Source organism: Vidua macroura, chromosome 15 (assembly GCF_024509145.1).
Source record: "Vidua macroura isolate BioBank_ID:100142 chromosome 15, ASM2450914v1, whole genome shotgun sequence".
NCBI lineage: Eukaryota > Metazoa > Chordata > Aves > Passeriformes > Viduidae > Vidua > Vidua macroura.
Window position 1 is genome coordinate 18950108 of NC_071585.1, and position 19099 is coordinate 18969206.

The 19099-nt window shown below is 52.2% G+C and overlaps 1 protein-coding gene across 3 annotated transcripts in view; it reads right to left on the bottom strand.

The window, feature by feature from the left end:
* Window positions 1–19099, bottom strand: part of PPP2R2B (protein phosphatase 2 regulatory subunit Bbeta) — a 63507-nt gene that overhangs the window by 33405 nt on the left and 11003 nt on the right. Inside the window, exon 1 of one of the 3 annotated variants that reach the window (XM_053991088.1) lies at window positions 8315–8485. The exons of the other annotated variants lie outside the window; for them this stretch is intronic. Coding sequence (XP_053847063.1) covers window positions 8315–8384 — 70 coding nt within the window. The 5' untranslated portion in view covers window positions 8385–8485. Of the gene's footprint in view, window positions 1–8314; window positions 8486–19099 lie in introns of those variants that run through there. 3 annotated transcript variants of the gene reach the window in all.

Sequence of the window (19099 nt, forward strand, 5' to 3'; positions counted from 1 at the left end):
GCTGCAGCCCTGCACTCCCTGACCTCATCCCCTTCTCACTCAGTAAAATTGACTTGGCCTGCAAGGGGAGTGATCTGTCACCCCTGCTCACCAGCTACGAGGCTGGTGCAGGAATGGGCAGTCAGGCACTGGCACGTGGTGTTTGGTCAATGCCTGCACTCCTCAGGGAAGCTGCTGCTCCCCAGGGTCCAACTGCCCTGCCTTTACTCACAGAGCTAACACAGGCAATGCAAGGAAATGCCAGATAACTCAGCACCGGGGCTGCACTACTCATTTCAGGGCTACCTGGTGGCACAGCAGTACACAGGCAGGGGCCCGAGCACTGCCCCCAGCCCTGCCAAGGCAGCCAGGGGCAGCACCACCTCCGTAACACAGCTGCAGCCAACCAGGGGACACCCAGAACACCAGTCTGGAGCTGGCTGACCATCACTGTGCACTGCTGGGCACAGCATTGCTCCATCCCTGACAGCAGGCAGGGTGCCAGGGCAGAGTGAGGGCAAGGCAGGACCCCAAGGGCACTGACTGTGGAGCCACACCAGCTCAGGTCACACATCAAATCACAACTGAGACATGTCTCTCTTGCCATGAGCTTGCTATCAGCTGATGAGGACCCAGATATCAAGAATGAAAACACCAAGATGAAACTTTAAAAACCCATTGGTCTTCCAAAGTCTACAACATCTTGAAAGTGAGCACATTTAGGGAGCCCTGCTTGTGTGGCTATGTTGGGCTGGGCTCACTGAAGCCACAGCTGAACCAGAAGCCATTTCGAGGTCCGGGGCTTCTCCCACTGTTGTATGGCTCAGCAAGCTCGTTATTAGCATTTGGAGAGGGGTTTGGCTTTGATACCCCTTGCACTAAAATGAGTTGCAGATCAAACTAGGCAGTCAACAGAATTTTTAAATTAAACTACAAAATTATTTAAAATCCCCTTTGAGGACGTTATCACAGGGTTAACACCCACTCTTGGCTTCAGATAATACAGCAGCAATAAATGGTAATGTGTTCTATGAAACATGATTTATTTTTGCTGAGCAGGCTTGGCATTATAAATCTCAGCACTCTTAACATTTAAAGTTGTTATTCCAATGACTAAATAGACATGAGGGAGATAACAGTCTTTATCTCCATTAATGTTTTATTGTTGTTCAGAGAATATGGATATGGACTGATCCAAGCATAGGAAAATCACAGCAATTTGTTTGCATATTGGGGAAGCTGAGATAATGGTTGTGTTTTATGACCGCACCAGGGAATCAGCTGAAATGCAGGACAGAGCAGATCAGAATGAGGGATTAATCAGCTACTTTGGTTTCTGGTTTATAGTCCGCTTACATTTCCATTCCCAGGACCTGCCTTAGCATGACATTAGAAGAGATGGTCCAACAGCTGACTCGTGGCACCCAAGGAAGTGAAGAAACAAGCTCTGAAGGAAACAAAAAGGCTGTACAACAGTTCTGTGTAATGCAGACAAACAGCACTGCCACGGAGGCAGGATCCTTCTGGATATTCAGCTGCCTGGAAGCAGTTCTCTGCTCTCCCTGAGCCCCGCTGTCACGGCCCCTGCAGCTTCCTATGGTGTCACAACACAGAGCTCCTGACCTGCCTGGCACTTTACCTCCTTCCCAAGGTACACGCCGCACCTCAGAGGACCACAACGCCGTCTGTAAGCTGAACCTGAAACAGTGAGCTGGAGCTGCAGTGAGTGCTGTGCTGCTGGAGGCTCAAGCAGACAAAAGCTGAAAACCAAAACAACAGAAACCCCAGACAAACCCACAGCCACCTGCCCCATCCCGAGACCCCCTGGGCCAGACCCTTTCCCCTCAAGAAATCAGGTGCATAATGCATTAGGGAAAAACAGCAACCAGTGCTGCCCTCAATGAAGACATTGACTCCAACAGCTCAATCACCCCTTTCCTGGGAGGATGGCAGGGAGGTGAGCTGGGCACAGCATTCATGACAGCACACAAACAACACACCAGTGTGGGCACACCTGGCCTCCAGTGCCCAAGTGCTGGGGCACATGGCAGTGGCATCACAGCCTTTCCCAGAGCACTGGAGTCAGGCCCAGGCCAGTGCCAGGTTTGCTGTGCCCCAACTGCCCCTCTATAGGGCAGGGCAATCGCCAGCTCCCCAAGCCATGGGGATTTTGGGAGGGCTGCAAAGAGCTCAGGTGCCACTGCCCAGGGCTGCCAGATGCCCGGCAGTCACTCACAGCAGCTCTGCACAGGGATGCTGAGTGAGAAGTCTGTGGTTCTTTTGGTCGGCTGCAGGCACACCGGCTGTGCAGCAGCTGCACCAGCGCTGGCTGCCCGGACCCCGGGAGGTGCCTGCGCTGCTCGGGCAGAGCCCGGGGCGCTCGCCCGGCACTGCCCGGCCGCTCCCTGCGGTGCCAGCCCTGCCTGCAGCTGGGGCTTTGTGCCTGCTCAGCGCATCGGAGCCATGGGGAGGAGCAGCGAGGAAGCAGCCGCTATTTTTAAGCTGCCTGATCAGCATCCTGCCCGGCCAGCATGCCTCCAGCGGGCCTCACCTCTGCACCAGCCGACACGCATCCCTCCCAGCGGTTATGGGAGGCACCAACTCACACAGCAGCATTTCCAAGCGATCCAGCAGTGATCCTGGCACGTATATTCTCAAAGGATTTTTTTTCCACAAGCATTTATTCCCCCAGCCAATCACTAACAAGCAAGTCTGGACTCAATAGTCTTGGAGGTCTTTTTCAACCTTAATGGTGATATGATTCTGTGATTCTAAGCCTGCTGGCAGGGGTACACCTCTGCTCCAGCGTGCAGAGTTAGGGAAGCTGATGATTACCATGCCTGCCACGGCATTAAGCCCTTCCACCTACTGACCTTGAAGGCACCAGATCTCACCAGCTCTTTTGGGAGGAGGCGTCAGGGGTTTGGCACAGCCCTGCAGACTCCTGTTCCCACAGGCAGCCACAGGGCAATCTGCTGGGTCAGATGAGGAGCACATCCCGCCCATCCTGTCCTGTCTCCAACAGACAACAGATGATACAGCAACCATGCAACGTTTCCAGTAATATTCTCCTACCCTCTGCAATGTTCAGCTCAGGGGGCTCATGAACCAGAGGGGGTCTCTCTGCATTTAGTAAATCCTGACCACTCCACCAAGGCGCTCAATTCCATTTCAAAACCTGATGACGGGGCTGTCCTGGCTGGCACCCCAAGCATCACCTGCAAGCACCCACAGCATAGCTCAAGGTCCTGGGCTTGAGGTCCTGACCAGTGCTGGGTTCTGACCTGCTGCAGCTGGTCCCCAGAACGCGGGGACCCCACACCAGGTAACTCCAGGTTGTAAGGGCACACCCCTCTGCGTGCTGTTGGTGCCTGCTGGGAGTGACCCAGCTTTCCCCAGCACTGGAGAGGGAACAGCTTGGTTCTTGCACAGAACTGAGGAGACAGAGACAGATGCAAGCCACCACCAGTGACCAGGCACCCTCCTCACAGTCCATCTGCAGTGGGTCAGTCACATCATTTCCTGCTCCCAGTCCTCTCAGTAATCTCTAGATTACAGAGTCCCTAGGCACAGCTATTCTCTCATTAATCTGTAGATTAAAGTATCCCCAAATCAGCTTTGACGTAGAGCATTGCAAACAGTTGAGTGATGCTGTGCTTCTGCAGCAAACCCGTATTGGACAGCATACAGGATGTGGGTCCTTCCACACCTGGGGGAGCACAGGCTCAGGAACAGGAAGGGATGTCTAAACACAGTACTGTGTATAAATAAAAAGCAGAAAGGATGCAACTGTGTTTCGTAACCAAAGTACTCATGTGATAAAACAACTTCACAGAGGTTCCTGGATTAATTAAATCTCAACCCAGATGATCTCCAAACAACAACTTGCATCATTTGCAACAACAGAAATACCCAACAGCTCTTGCCCTAACCCAGCACTGGGAAATGCTGCACTTGGTGCTTTCCTGGAGACTACATGCAGATTTTTAAAAAAGCAACCACTGTACCAAGAGAGCTCAAGGCAAACTTCCCTGGCATCGGGGTAGAGAGGCACTGGCATCAGGGCCCCTTCCTGCAGTGCGATGGCAGGGCAGGAATTCAGGCAGGATGGGAATGACTGAGATGCTGACAGAGAGTTACACAGGGAGTAACAAGATTAAAGCAAGAAAAGGAAATAAAGATTTTCCAACAGCAAAACCTACTTGGTTTGGGAAGCACTCGCTCAGGAGATCAAAGACTTGCAGGCGCATTAGCCAGACCCAGGGAAAGGGTGCAGGGAGCAGCCATGCAGTGGCCCAGGAGTGGCTGCAAAGTGTCATGACTGTCCTGCCCAGCAGGGTCAGCCCTGGCACATCCCCAAGGCCATGCAGCTCCAGCAGGGTCAGCCCTGTGCCCGCAGGGGAGAACGTCCCTTGGCAGAGCCATTGGGGAACAGGGACATCCCTCAGGGGATGCCAGGATGGTCCCCCATAGCAGCCCCACACCATGGCCATGGGACACGAGTAATCCCAAGGATCCTTCTCCAACAGCACAACCACCTGGCCATGACCACCTCCCCATGAAGTCCAGGCAAGACCATTACTCTTCCTCCCACTGCCACGCTGGAAATCGTGGGTGCCAGGGCTGGAGCATGCCAGTGCTGCCCACAGCCATTGCTGGGCCTGGGACGTGTGCACTGTGTTAATGACCAAAGCACACAACCCGAAATGCACACCCCACCCAGAGACTCCTGCCAGTGCCCCCCCAGAGCAGGTCCCTGGGGACGCAGGCACACATCACACCCTGGAAGAGCTCCTGTCTGTTGCATCACGCCAGCAGGAAGGGCCATGTCTCAGTGCCTCACATCCTCATGCAAAAGGGGACTCTGCCACAGCTGCTGTGGGGCCAAGGCCTGTGGGCTCTCCACACCACGCCCAGGACATCCAGCAACAACAGGAGGGAGCAGGGATAGGGCTGGAGAGGTGAATTCCATCCCAACAGCCAGGTGCCTGTGAGAAGATGGGCTGGGCTCCTGGCTGAGCTCACAGATGGGGGACAGGACAGGCAGTGCCAGCTTGGCCAGCTTGGCCCTGGCCCACCCAGCCCTGCCACCAGAACCCCCTGCCCCAGGAGGGCCCCACGACCCCCAGGCCAGCCTGGTGCTCAGCATCTCTCCCTCATCAGAGGATACTGCAACAGGGCAGATGTGCACAGACACGGAGAACCAATATGAGGCATTGTCCCCCTGGGATGAACAGTGACTGAGCTCCTTTCCCACCTGAACCTGCTGAGCACACAGGCTGGGCAGGGCTCAGGGCAGGGCTCACGGAAAGGGTCATTCATGTCATTCCTCTCTTGTTTGGAGGTATTTACCCAATTGTCAGCCACTGCAAGAACTCTGAGACACGCCAGGTGAACAGCACTGCTCACAAAACAGGCGACACCCACAGCCTGAAGCCTAAAGGAGACAGGAGTTCTGGGTCCAGCTGCTGAAATGGGCCAGCTTGGGGCAGGGGACATGAAGGACCCTTAAGGCCACACCTCCAACAAGCACATCTAGAAGTGGAAGTTGCTCCAATGGTTGTTTGCATTCAAATGTCTCAATTTGTCCTGCTTTTGGCTGGGCACTCAGCAGGATTGCCAATGAAGATTTAAGCAAAACAAGAACAAATCAAGCATATTTTCTGGAGATTTTTCATGTGAGATCTGCCGTTCTGCAACAGTGCTCTGAGATCTGAGCTGGCATTGCCCTGGAACCCACTCACCCTGCTCCCTGTGCCCGGCAGACCTTGTGACACAGCTGGAGACGTGGGCTGCACCTCAGCACCTCCCTGGCAACCCGAGTCGAATTAGTACAAGGGCCCCGTTTCTTCTCAGCAATACTCTGAGCTGCACAGAACAAGGCATTCAAATGTGCACTTGTGAAATACCATCCTCACCCCACATTTGCATGAAAATACCAGACCTATTTAAGTGACAACGACACTTCACTAAAGCAAATTACATAACCGGCTATTTCCCTCAGCTGACACACCAGAGACACCTTCATTTCCAAAGCAACTCTGCACTTGCTGCACAGCATTTGGAAGGATTTTCTTCTTTTTAAACCAGATACTACAGTGTTTTAGGCATATGCTGCTTTCACATGTAGAAAAAATAAAACTTAATTATCTAAATTTTTTATCTTAGCAGAATCTACCATTTGAAAGCGCAGTCAGCCTCCCTCTAGCAGAACCACTGCATAGAGTCTGGAGTTCTATACAGCACGGAGTGAAGAAAAACTCCAGCTGATACACAGCCATTAAATCCTCTCCTGCATTTCCCCCTGCCCTGGAACCACAGCAGGGATCACACCGGCTGATTCGGTCATCCACTGCACAAATGCCTCTGTCTCTTTCATTTCTACCGAGAGGATTGCTATGGTTCCCTAGTACGACGCACAAGGTCTTTCTGAAAATGCCCGCATACAGCCACAGCTTACAGACAGACTGGATCTTACCACTGAAAATCCCCAGCCTTCCCAGGGTCACCGGCAGAAATCACTGCGGGCTCATCTCAACCCTCCACCCTTCCCCACCAGGAAACCTGAGTTCTCAGCAGGTCACCACAAGGTAGCTATAGCCTCATTTTACATTTGCTGGCTGTTGCAGCTGCCTTTTAGAATGCAGCAACAGCAAAATCGTCCTTCAGAGAGCACAGCAAACGGTGATGTGAGCCAGACAACTGGGAGGTATGGGAGCTCAGTCCCATCCTGGCCACAGCACCCTCCTGGAAGCACTGACCCACACCACCCCTCTCAGCAGAAACCTCCCATCAGCGTGGTGTGGCCTCCACAGGTCCATCACTCAGCCCAGGGCAGGTTTGCCCACTCGCCAGCCCCACAGTGCACCTGTGCACTGTGCACCTGGCCCTATAGCCCGTCCTGCTGGACCCCAGGCCACAGTGTGAAACACCCAAGCAGAGCAGCAGAGCCAGGCACGCCCCAGGACAAGCCCTCCCCAGCGCCTGGGGGCTGTCACGCTGAGCACTCCATTCCAGCTACACACAAGCAACACGAACAACCATTTATTTGGCTCATCAGGTATTCAAAGCTTTCCATTACTATATGAAGCCAAAGATTTTCCACTAGATAAACCCTCCTTTAGCCATGTGACAAAATTCCCAAAGTCTGGCTTCCTCTAAATCTCATGAGGATGACACAGTAAGTGAAAGCCTCTTTGGCTACTAATTAAGCTATGAATAAGCTTGCTCTGACTCTGGTATGGAGTCTGGTTTTTGAAGCCTTATTGAAGGTGTCAGTGCTACAAGAAAGGGTGGGGGGTTCAGTTTTGTTTTACATCAGCTGCACTTTGCTCCTGAAGTGAGAGAGCAAAGGGAGGTTGTGACAGAGCTGATGTGAAGCTGACAGCTCTTCAGTTACCAGGGAAGATAGCAGAGGCAACAACAGCTCCATCCCCATCCCTCCCTCAGTCCTCGCTGCTGGAGCTGCCTTTGTGGTGGCTGCAGCAGCATGTGCAGGCTGAGCTCATGTTCTGATGCCTGAACCGAACATGGCCACACCATCTTCGCTGCTCTTGAGCTATTATGGGAAACCACTTTCAAATGCAACATGAGCGTCACCAGGGCTGTGACATCCATGTCCAACAGCCTTGGCATCTCCTTGCATCTGCAACGCACCAGTGAGGACGCACTTCACTACACCTTCCTGAAGTGGCTTGTAGTGAAAATAACCCCGAAACAACTGCTCCATTGACCAGATCTGCACCAGCGTTTGCCGTATTCCCGCACCCCACAGCGCGGCTTCAGCCACCTGCAGCACCGCGCACGCCCTCAGGGGCTGAGGAAGCCGATCTCGAACCGCGGCCGCCGCCCGCATCGCCCTGGCTCCGGCGAGCTCCGCATCTCTCCGGCCCCGCGGGCTCCGCTCCAGTGGGGAAGGGCGTGTGGGAGGGTCGGGACTCCCCTTTCTCCCGGAGCCGGAGGAGCGAAGCCGCAGGAGCTCCTGGAGGGGCCCGGCGGGGCTGGGGGCGGCCGCGTCCCGAGCGCTGCTCCGGGCGGCTCCCGGCGCCCGGCTCGGCCCCCGCTCCGCCGAGGGAGCAGCCCGGCCCAGGGGAGCCCACCCGGCGACACCCGGCGCTGCTGAGTCACCGCAGCGGCTCCGCCGCGCCCGCACCCAGCCCCCGGGGCCGCCGCCGCGGGGCTGACCAGCCCGGTCCCGGGACAGCCGCGGCCCCGGGGCGCGGAGAGCCGCGGCGGAGGGCGCGGAGCGATGCGCGGCGGTGCGGGCCGGGGCCGGGGCCGCTGCGGGGCGGCCTCACCTGCTGCGGGCGGGCCGGGGGCTGCGGGCCGGGCTCACCTTCCGTGGCATAGCTGTGGTCTCGCAGGAAACTGCTGCTGATCTTACGGGTCTCAGCGTCCTCCTCCATTGACGGCGGGCAGGCGGGCGCGGGGCGTCAGCAGCCGCAGCCGCGGATCCATCATCCCCCCCCGCGCCCTGCTCCGCGGCGGCGGCCGCCAAATGCGGCGGGGGGGGCGCAGGGGCGGCGGTGCCCGGTGGCTCCTCCCATACGGCACCGACCGGCACCGCGCGGGCGGGCGGAGCGCGGCGCGGCCCCAGCCCCGCAGACGGTCCTGCTCGGAGATGCACCTGCCTCGGGGACGCTCCCACCACGGGGGAGGCTCCTGCTCGGGGGATGCTCATGCCCTGGGACGCGCCCTCCTGCCTGGGGACGTTGCTGCCCCGGGACGCTCCTGCCGCGGGATGCTGTCATACCTGGTGACGCACCTGCCCCGAGGACGCTCCTGCCCGGGGATTTCTCCTTCCTGCCCGGGGCGTCACTGCCTGCTGGACACCCCTGTCCCTGGGGAAGCTCCTGCAGCCTTCAGGCAGAAGGACTGCTGCTCCCTGACCTGTCTGCCCAGGGAGCAGCAAGATCCCAGCAGAGGGCTGGCAGCAGACCCTTTTTTGGCAGAGCCGGAGCTTACGAACGCTGGGAGTCCCGGGGCAGGGGGTGCAGTAAGGGCCATGGAGGTGGCCATGCCGGCAGTGCTAAGGACGTGTGTGCCCACGGGCAGCTGGTCCGGGCTCACCCTGTCTTGACTTTGGAAGGGGGTAGGAATGGTCAGTGACTTATGACCACAAAGGTCGATGTGAATGGGGGGATTGGTGGCCTCCAGAGAAGAAAATGAACCCAAGGACTGTGGGGGAAGGGAGGGCTTTCCTGTTCAGGGCACATCTCTGAATGGACAGGCTGTATTCTGGACTCATCATCTAGTGAACACCAAAGGGAAACAATTGCCCACTGGAAGGGTTTTGTGTCTTGGTAGAGTCCAGGAAGAAGCCTTGGCACTAGCTGAGCCACTGACAGACACAGGGAGGAAACTCTCAGGGGACAAGTTCCCTCAACTCCAGCACCTGAAGTTGGAAGTAAAATCCAACCACAGCATTATGGCACAAGAAATCCCCAGCCAGGCAGCAATGCACACACTGGGCAGCAGTGAGAGGACAGCCACTGCTCCCCACTCTCACATCTGACCCACACTGTCCCCTCTGCCCCCCACTCTCCACTGCTCAGACAGCTGCTGAAGGGAAACAGGTGCACAGACACAGCCTGGGGTCTGACCCAGGCCTGCATCCCACAGCACCCCACTGCTCCACACTGCTGCCAAGACCCACCTTAGCACTGTCTTGGTTCACTCTGCACAAGAATATCATCGATGCTGGGCACTGGCCAGGCACAGCAGGCAGCTGGCACAAGCAGGTGCAGGCCTGTGGCACCTTCACAATGTGTGCCCACCCACCCAGCACCCCTCGAGACCCCCATGCCATGGAGGAACTGCAGAGCTTGGCGTGCCACAGCTGCCACAGGAGCTGTGTGACAGTCCAGGGCCACCTCAGCAGGGAGTGTAATTGTTACTGGAACAGGAGGATGCAGAGGGAATGGACAAAGAGGGTGGATAATACTGTAAATACAGTGATGCACTGCAGCTTGATTTCCTCTCCCAACTGTAGTATCATAATTAAAATCTCATTGGGAAGGTGCAAGATTTTACAACCTGTATTATTATCTGCTGAGATTCACTGCCTGCTTGGGGGCTGCTTATTCCAGGGGAAGCACAGGAGAGAGCAAGAGGGCTCAAGGACTCCAGTATGCCCAGTATGTACGTCTTTTGGACAGCATGTCCCACACCCATGCTGCACAACCACGTTCCACACCCATGCTGCACCCCCACACCCAGCACACCAGCACATCCAACACACAGCACACCCCCATACCAGCACACCCAACACACCCAGCACACCCCTATACCAGCACACCCAACACACCCAGCACACCCCCATACCAGCACACCCAACACACCCAGCACACCCAGCACACCCCCATACCAGCACACCCAACACACCCAGCACACCCCTATACCAGCACACCCAACACACCCAGCACACCCCCATACCAGCACACCCAACACACCCAGCACACCCCCAGCACACCTCCATACCAGCACACCCCCACACCCAACACACCCAGCACACCAGCACATCCAGCACACCCAACACACCCAGCACACCCCCATACCAGCACACCCCCACACCCAGCACACCCAGCACACCCAGCACACGTCCCTTGGAGGAGTGTGTGGATACTCTCAGACGAGAGGCAAGAGAGGGAAGGCTTGTTCTACCCATTGTGACCTTATGAGGAAAGGTGAATTCCCAGGCCCACAGCTGCCTGCCTCCCCAGGATGTTTTATGACATGCTGTCACATAGAGGCTGATACAAGACATTGTAAAACTGCACCTTGGAGAACTCTGGCACTTACTCGTATATATTCTTACATATATATGTAAGTATATATACTTACATATATACATATATGACTTCAGAATTTGTCAGTCAACCACATCATGTCATAGGCCACTCATTAATACAGGGATTACTAATGTGACAAGCCAGAAGCACTCATCAGACAGGCATAAGCCTGAAGTCTCCATGCCCAAGCCTTCACTGAATTATACTGGAATGTGATTTACTTTCTATAATCACCGGCCACATGTTTAAGTCAAGAAAACACATTGTATTTGAGGCTGAGGTTGCTCTTGGCTGCAGTGGTGAGAGCCACAGGTTAGTGTGAATTCTCACCCTGTGGAAAGCCACAGGACCTGGCCATGGCTTTGCAGCACAGCGCAGATATGCTGACCAAAGCTCTCCTGCAGGCCAAAGAGAGCTACAGCACTAGCATCATGCTTTAAAAATAATTTTTATGTTGCTGGCAGCTCCTCGTGCATGCAACAGCCCAGGGGACCAGAGCCCCACACACCGCAGGACCTGGAAGTGCTGCTGGCTCTGGGCGAGTCAGCTGGCACCTCTGTCTGTGGAGTCCTGTCTCCCGAGGGAAGGACATGGACCTCCCGCAGGAAAAGAGAGATGGAGAAGAAAGATTAAAACTGCACCACAACACTATCCCCAGGAACTGGGCTCTCTCTGTCTACAAGCTACACTCACCTGCAGGTGTCCTGTAAGAGGCAAGAGCAGCTTCGACAAGAAAAATAAAGACAGATTTTGAATAAGCAATTGTTACCATATCACCTCCTCCCACCAGACCCCAGATGCCAAACCTCAGGCCAAAGGCAATGCCCAGCTGAGTAACAAACCCCTGCAATGCCTGTGAACAGCATAAACACAACAGTGACCTCCTTCCCTTCCTTTTCAGTAGACACCATCTTCAGTGTATTTTCATTTTAACAAGTACCAAGGCCCTTCTCCTTTATTAAGCAGCAAAAATCATTCCCCATTGTGCATGAATTATACGTACGTATTCATAAGTTCTGCAAAGTTTTTCAATGAACTGTATCATTTAAACAGATCCAGAAGCCACCTGTTTGTTATGCAACACACATAGGAGCTGCATCATGAAATCCATTTATTCTCAGCTTTTTAAAATCCAGGAACAAGCCTTTACAATAACTAAAAGCATTAGCTGTCCTAAGCAGGAATCCATTTGCAGATTAAATTTGCCAAAGGTCGGCTTGTAGCTGTCACAGTTTCCCAAACCCCCAGGTGTCTGCCATGTTCTGTACTTTGACATCTCCTGAAGAGCCAGGACACTTTCCACTCCAATGATTTTTGTTTCAATTAGAGAGGCTGAAGAGTTCCATGCTCAGCTTTCTGTGGGATCTAAACAGTGTGTGAAGAATAATTGAATCAAACTTCCTATTTTATGCTCAGTACAGAACTTCCTTCACAGTGTTTATTTTACTCTCCCATCCATTAGCACTCAATTTTCCTAAATACTGTTTTAGGTTAGAACAATACCCTCATCATTTAACCGTTAAATATAGATAACAAAATTTCTTTTAAACTTGTAAGAATTATTTCTGTTGGTTAACTGATGGTTAGCTCAGTGCCCTCAGTGCCTGAGGTCAGCCTGTGTGCAGAAGCACTGGTGCCAGCACATGCCCATGGCACAGGGGACAGGGCTGGCAGTGAGAGCCCCAGGGTCCTGTGCTCTGCCTGCCACAGGTCTGTGAGCAGCACAGCAACCTGAGGCTGCATGTAGACACTGCTTCCCCCTGTCTGTCCCTTCCCCTGGGTGGAACATGCCCCTGTTCCAGGGTGGGACAGGGAACTGCTCCTGGTAGCAGCACATACTCTCACCCTGCAGCATCTCAGCCTTGTAGACTGATCAAACTATGGACCAACACAGGTGGTGGCTACTTCCACCTGCACCAACCACGTCAGAGATGCTTTAACTGAAAGCCCATCTCTGCTAAGGAAGGGAAACCAGGCCTTTCATGACACCCCTCAACATCTCACATCAGAGCCAGCACCTGATCTTTGATCTGGGTGAAGGTCATGGCACACAATTAGTATTCTGAGAAGGAGAGCACTTAAAGCCCTTGTACAATTTCTCATATCGTGTCTAGTAGTCCAAGTCCTTCAGCTCACAGATTCCAGTAGAGACAGCACTTTAGCTTCACAAATCTGAAGAGCTAATTATGCAGTAAAAATGGGGTAATTATACTCCTATTCTCCACATACAATTGGTGTCAGCCACCTGGGCTGGTGGCTGGCTGGCCCATACTTAAGGGACAACTCCAAAGGGAAAAAGCTGTCTCAGGGCAGAGCCCCCCATGCTGCACACCCTGCAGGAATCCAGAGCTTCTCACCATCCCCAGTGCTGAACACATCCAACACCACAGGCACGGTTCCTGGGATGGCCAGAGACACAGACACCAGGTCAGGGATCTTAGTCTCTGAGGAGGAGAGGAGCACAGACAACTGAGTCCTTCACAGACAGTTTATAAATATTGTGCCAGCTGAGCACCCAGAGAGACTGATGCTCCTGTCTTCCAGCCTAAGAAGCCTGGGCATGGCTCAGGAAGGGCACCAGCTTGCACCAGCCAGCAAAGACCATTCCCATCCAGCCATGAAGGGACGTGCATGGAGGGTGAACCCTCTCTGGATGAACACCCTCATGGTCAACGCCTCATGCAGGACCATCCCCTGACGGTGTGCTGAGCTGCTGCGTGGTCCCAAGGGAACACCTACACCCCCACCATGTGTTAATATCCTCCCTGAGCCCCTGTGCACCCTCTGCTGTCCTCTGGAGCCCTACCTTTGTGCTCCTGCAGTGCAGCAAGAGCTGACTGTGATTTCACTGCACTAAGTCAATTTGTTTTTCATGTTTTCTCCTCTAAGTCATGTAAGCAAGCTGGGGAAGCCATAACCCACATCTGTGATGAAGTCCCAATCATATGAGCCTTAATTAGCATGACTTGAGGAAGGCAAAGAATTTACCAGATTAAATCAAGTTCAAGAGAATTGGGAAGCCAGGTTGCATGCAGAGGACAAGCTGCAGCCCTCTTCTTCCCATATGCTGGAGAACAAGAGTCAGGACCTCTGGGCAGAAAAGGGAAGAATCAGTTCATTGAATGCAAAGAAGGTGAAGACTTCTGCTTCCCAAAGGTCAAATGATAAATTGATCTACTTGGCCTTGACCCCTGCCATGATGGTACAAGCTGTACATGATTAACAGCATGCCAGCAACGAGCACTGCCACACACCCAGCCTGGCTCGGGGAGCAGCTGCTCCCCAAGGGCTTTCCCTCCTGCCTTCAACTAGACTAACCAGCTTCTGCTGCACTTTAGCAGCTTTCTTCAGTGCAGTCTTTCCCTACTAAGCATTTTATGCCAGGCTTTAGAAAAGGTCAGACATCTTCCTGTTCCTCAGATTTCTCCTATAATGCAACAGCTGCACAGCAACAATATAATGCACTTGTGCAACAGCAACATAAACATGGTGCTTCCAGGAAAAACTTGCTATGAATTATTTCTTATTCTATTCTACAGATGATCCAGCCATAACATACTTATTACCTCTATATTATTACTAAGTTATATTATTGCTAAAAACACAGTAGAACACAAACAATATGCCAAGAATGGAATGAGACACAGAATATTTCATGAGGGTCTGAGATATGAATGTCTTTTAAAGGATACAGTGTGAACAGTTTGTCACATGTTCCTCATATCAGCGATATAATTAGCTTAAATACTTACACAGTAAATAGGATTTGCCACTTCTGAAGATTAAGGCCACATGCTTCAGCACTGGAGCATCTGAGCCAGCGTAGCACAGCCTAAGGAAGAAGTTTTTTCTTGAAAACAGCTACTCTGAGCCATGATGCAGTCAGGCTTGTCCATGTCAGTGTTTCGTCTGCTCCTCTGGGTTTGGGTTTTACCTGGAGTAACAAACTCCTCCACAGGGACAGTGGAAGGCCAAAGCTGGCAGGCATTGGCTGGGTACCTGGAGTGAAGCACACTGCGGGCACGAGTGCGGGTCTCCTGGGAGCCCTGGGCACAGAGCACGGCCAGGAGCAGGCACCACGTCACACACACAGCCCTCACTGCCCTGGGGGCTCGCTGCCGCTGCAGCAAAATGTGATACGGGGTTAAAGAGGACACAAGAGGACACTGGAACACTGCTCATGAGAGAACCATGAGAGGAAGTCTCAGGCTGAATTACTAAATCGAGTAAGCACAGAATGCAGAAACAAAGGCAGTATTTTGCTTCTTGGATTTTCCTGTTGATTTATTTTCAGTTGGGGAAGAAAATCACTGTGTTAATTTGACTATTTCATATGGAAATACAGCTCTCAAAATGTTTTTATTAGGTTAGGTCACCCTATGGGAGGGAATATATGAACTCACAGGTGCACTTGAGTGGAGCAGCTACAAGTGCTTGTGGTCAGCTGGTTGCACACCCAGCCCCTCCAGCACAGCCTGGCCAGACCCTCCCCACGGGCATGGGCAGGGCAGTGGCACCTGCCTTCCCCATGCTGCTGTGCCTCCAAACACGTCAGTCACCAGGACAAAGGCAAAAACCCGTTCCACAGAGCAAAGATGGCAATCATACACCACAGTAATAAAACAAACAAACAAAAAACCCTGTAACCTTTAAAACTATTAAACAAACAACAATTTGCAAACTTTGTTAATCCATCAGCTGATGATCAGAAGAACCAACAAAAGAGAAACAGGGACCAGTCTGAGTACTGAAAAAGCAAACTTTGTCATGTAATGTATTTACATTGAACACTCAGATGCTTCCCCACATATCCTGGGGTATTATTTGCAAGAATGACTATTTAGCATTTGTTCTGTTAAATTAGCAATTAATATGCAAAATTTCATATGGCCTCAGAGGTGGATTTTATTTGAAAGAATGTTCAGCAATGAAACACCAACACATCCAGGTCACTGTGAATTGTATTTCCTAAACTGCAATTACTTTACAGCCTTCAGTTAATTGAATATGTCCCACATCAAAAAGTAATGAAATCATGCTATAAATTAAAATAGGGCTGCCCATGTCTTGCAACACAAACACAGTAAGTTTCAGAGCACTGGGAACCTGAGGCTGGGATTACTGTCTTATAAAAATCATTCTGCTTGTCCTCAGGTGTCACCCAGCAGCAGAGTGAAGCGCACACAGACATAGCCTGGCCAGCCTTACAAAATGGAAAGCAAAAAGGCCAATCAGTCAGAGTTAACTCCCCAAAGGAAAGGAAACTGTGTGTCTGGCAGACCAGCATTCCTGACCTGCACAGGGATTAGCTGAAGCTCCACAACTGTCAGAAGGATGGATGGTGACCCAAAATCAGCCTGGTGGAAAGTGCAAAATGGGATAAAGCAAAATGCGGCTGCTGCTGCAATGCTGAGAGCTGGGGAACCAAGAGAGCCTGTCGGGAGTGATAGACTCACCTACTGTTTCCACATTAACAGGAATTTGTCAATTTTTAGTGGTGCTTCACAAAGCAACAGCCAACATGAGCGAAGGGCCTGCCCCAATAACCGTGCCCTCCCCATGGTGCCCTGGCAGAGGGTCCCCATCTGTGGGCAATGCCCCATGACAAACCAGTCTGGAGCCCAGAAAAGCACTGGAGAGTCAGCCAGGCTCATGCATGCTCTGGTTAACCCAGAACATATTCTGAGCATGAAACTATCCTGCTGTTTTCTGGGGGAAATAACAAGGAGTCATCACAACATGCTGTGATTCCCTGTGGTCTCTGTGGCCACAGGCCCCACGGGCACAGCAGTCCTGCCACGAGTGACAGCAGCCACGGCACCGAGGGTGCCCTGAGCCTGCAGGACCCAGGCAAGCCTGGGGAGCACGGGCTGGCTGCAGCCCGGGCTGGAGGCTGCCGGGGAGGCTGCCCTGCTCTCCCCTCACCTGCCATTATGGCGTGATACAACACATTATAGCAGATCGTCCTGCAAAACACAGAGCCCAAGAAGGGAATGTTTCAGCTTAAATTGAGTTTGTGTTCGAAGCTCATGCATTGACAGAAGGTCAGGGAGTGTTACACTGATCCCGTTCAACATTTCTTATGTGCACATAGTCCTAAATCCAGTCATTTGCACTACTCCTCCATGACTCAGAGCCACAAACAGGGAGAGGCCAACGACAGCAACAGAAGCAGCTCCAGCCTTTTGGCTCCAGCTCTGCCCTGCCCAGCCCTGCCCTCCACCTCACCCCAGGTCAGCCATTCATTCTCTGGGATCATCTGAAATTCAGCATTCCAGTGTGACCCATCATTCCTGGGGTCCTCCTGGTGTCTCCAGCAAAAAACAGCAGCTTGGGAAAGGTGGCACTGGGGCTGGCCAGGGTCCCCATCCCTGGAAGGGCCCTGGGACCTGCTGGTCCCCTCCGAGGTAGCAGAAGGGGCTGCTTCATCACAAAACAAAAATACACCTCCTTTTTGAAGTCCCAGTGCGAGGGCCGGGTGTGGCTTTGGGGAGCCGTGCCTGGCACTGCCAGCCTCCCACGGCTTCCAGGAAAACTGACCTCCTTTCTCCAGGCTCCTCTTCAGCCATGGAGCCGGGAGAGCTCCCAGGAACAGCCGTGGCTGCAGTGAGAGAAACTTTCTCTTCTGTATGGTGTTCAGCCTTCCTACTCGTTTACACTGATTCCCACCTGGGAGATCTCCAGCAGGAAAGACGGGATCATAGTATCACACGAGGACAGAAATGGGCTGGAAGAACGCTGCGCTGGCAGCAGAAATATAGAGGATGGCCTAGGACATTGGCCAGGTCTAGGCTTTCCTTATACCAAGGAAAACATAACAAAACATAAACAAAACATAAACCCAATTATGCTACCTAAGAATCTTCATGAAGTACAGCTTAGGGGAGGGGAAAAAGAAAAACAAGAGACACCCTGTGGAGCCCTAAAAGTTTGCCTGACTTCTCAGAATGCCAATGCTGTAAAACTAATATTTGTATGTCACTAATATTTACATATAATCTACCTCATGTCATTTGGAAAAATAAACCTGGAAAACTGTTACTTAATAAAAGATATCACGTCTTATTAATGTTCATATAGTAATTACGAAAATCACATATCCATCTGTTACACAGCCAGCAAACAAGACAAATGACTGTGTTATGTTAAACAGATTATAAAATGCCTGGGGGAAGGAGATCTAATAGCCCCAGCCCAGCTATGAATCAAGCAGCAGCACATGGGCTCCAGCACACTGGAACACACACACGTGCCTTTCCCAAGGCATTTTCCTGAATTACATATAACAACAACATCAGCAATGAGGTCAGTATGACACTAGGCATAGAAGTCTACACTGAAATGTGATGATGTGATCATTAAGATTTTATTGTCCTTTAAAAAAAAAATTACTTCCTAAAACAGACAACTACTCCCCCAAAGATGAGAGTGGAACAATATGCAAAGTAACATTAAATCCAATTGCCCTCGTAAACATGGGAATACAGCTACTTTAATCCAATTGAATAAACAAAAGTGATTCAATTCCTGTTACGTTTGCGAGTTATTTCTGAACATTTAAAGGGAGAAACATCCGTGCATGAGGAGTAATTCAATCGTTAGCGTGAAGGCTGTCAATCCATCCGTGTGCTCTTCTGTGGACACCCAGCAGTCCATGGAATGCTGCACACCCACCCTTCACACCGTCTGCATGCACCTACTGCTGCCAGCTTGCAGCAGCCTCACCTTGACTGCTGACTTAGAACAAGTGCTTGTGCTCATTACAAAGAGGCAGCTGAACAGTGTGTTTCACATGAGGTCACACATGTTAGCAACTCCCTCCAGCAGCACACAGAGCACAGCCACAGTGGGATGTCCTGGACAGAGGACAGAGTACCCCGCTCCCCCACACGAACCACAGGCATTCCCCTGACAACTCGTGGTTCCCCAGCTCGACCCCAGCACTTCCCACACTTAGCTCGCTCAGCCCTTCCACTCCAACCTGCCTTAACTTACAAGGAAGAGTCACCTTTCATCCTGCTGACTGCAGAGTCTATTTTAGACCTATCCACCACCATCATACGCATCTTTTGCCAACGGGCTTTGATAAAGATGCTCTGGTGCTTCATATCCTGAGACCCAAATTATGGAAACAGAATGTCAAAGATGTAACAGTTAGGTTCCCCTCATTCCTGCCCTCCAAAAATGGGTGTCAGAAAAATATGGGCATGACAGTCTATCAAAAACGTTCTCTGTGGCCTTCGCAGACTCACATGTGAAAATTCATCAGTGTGAATTTTATGGCTTTTAAGTTTCAACAACATGGGGATTGAGGTCAAGCACAGCAAACC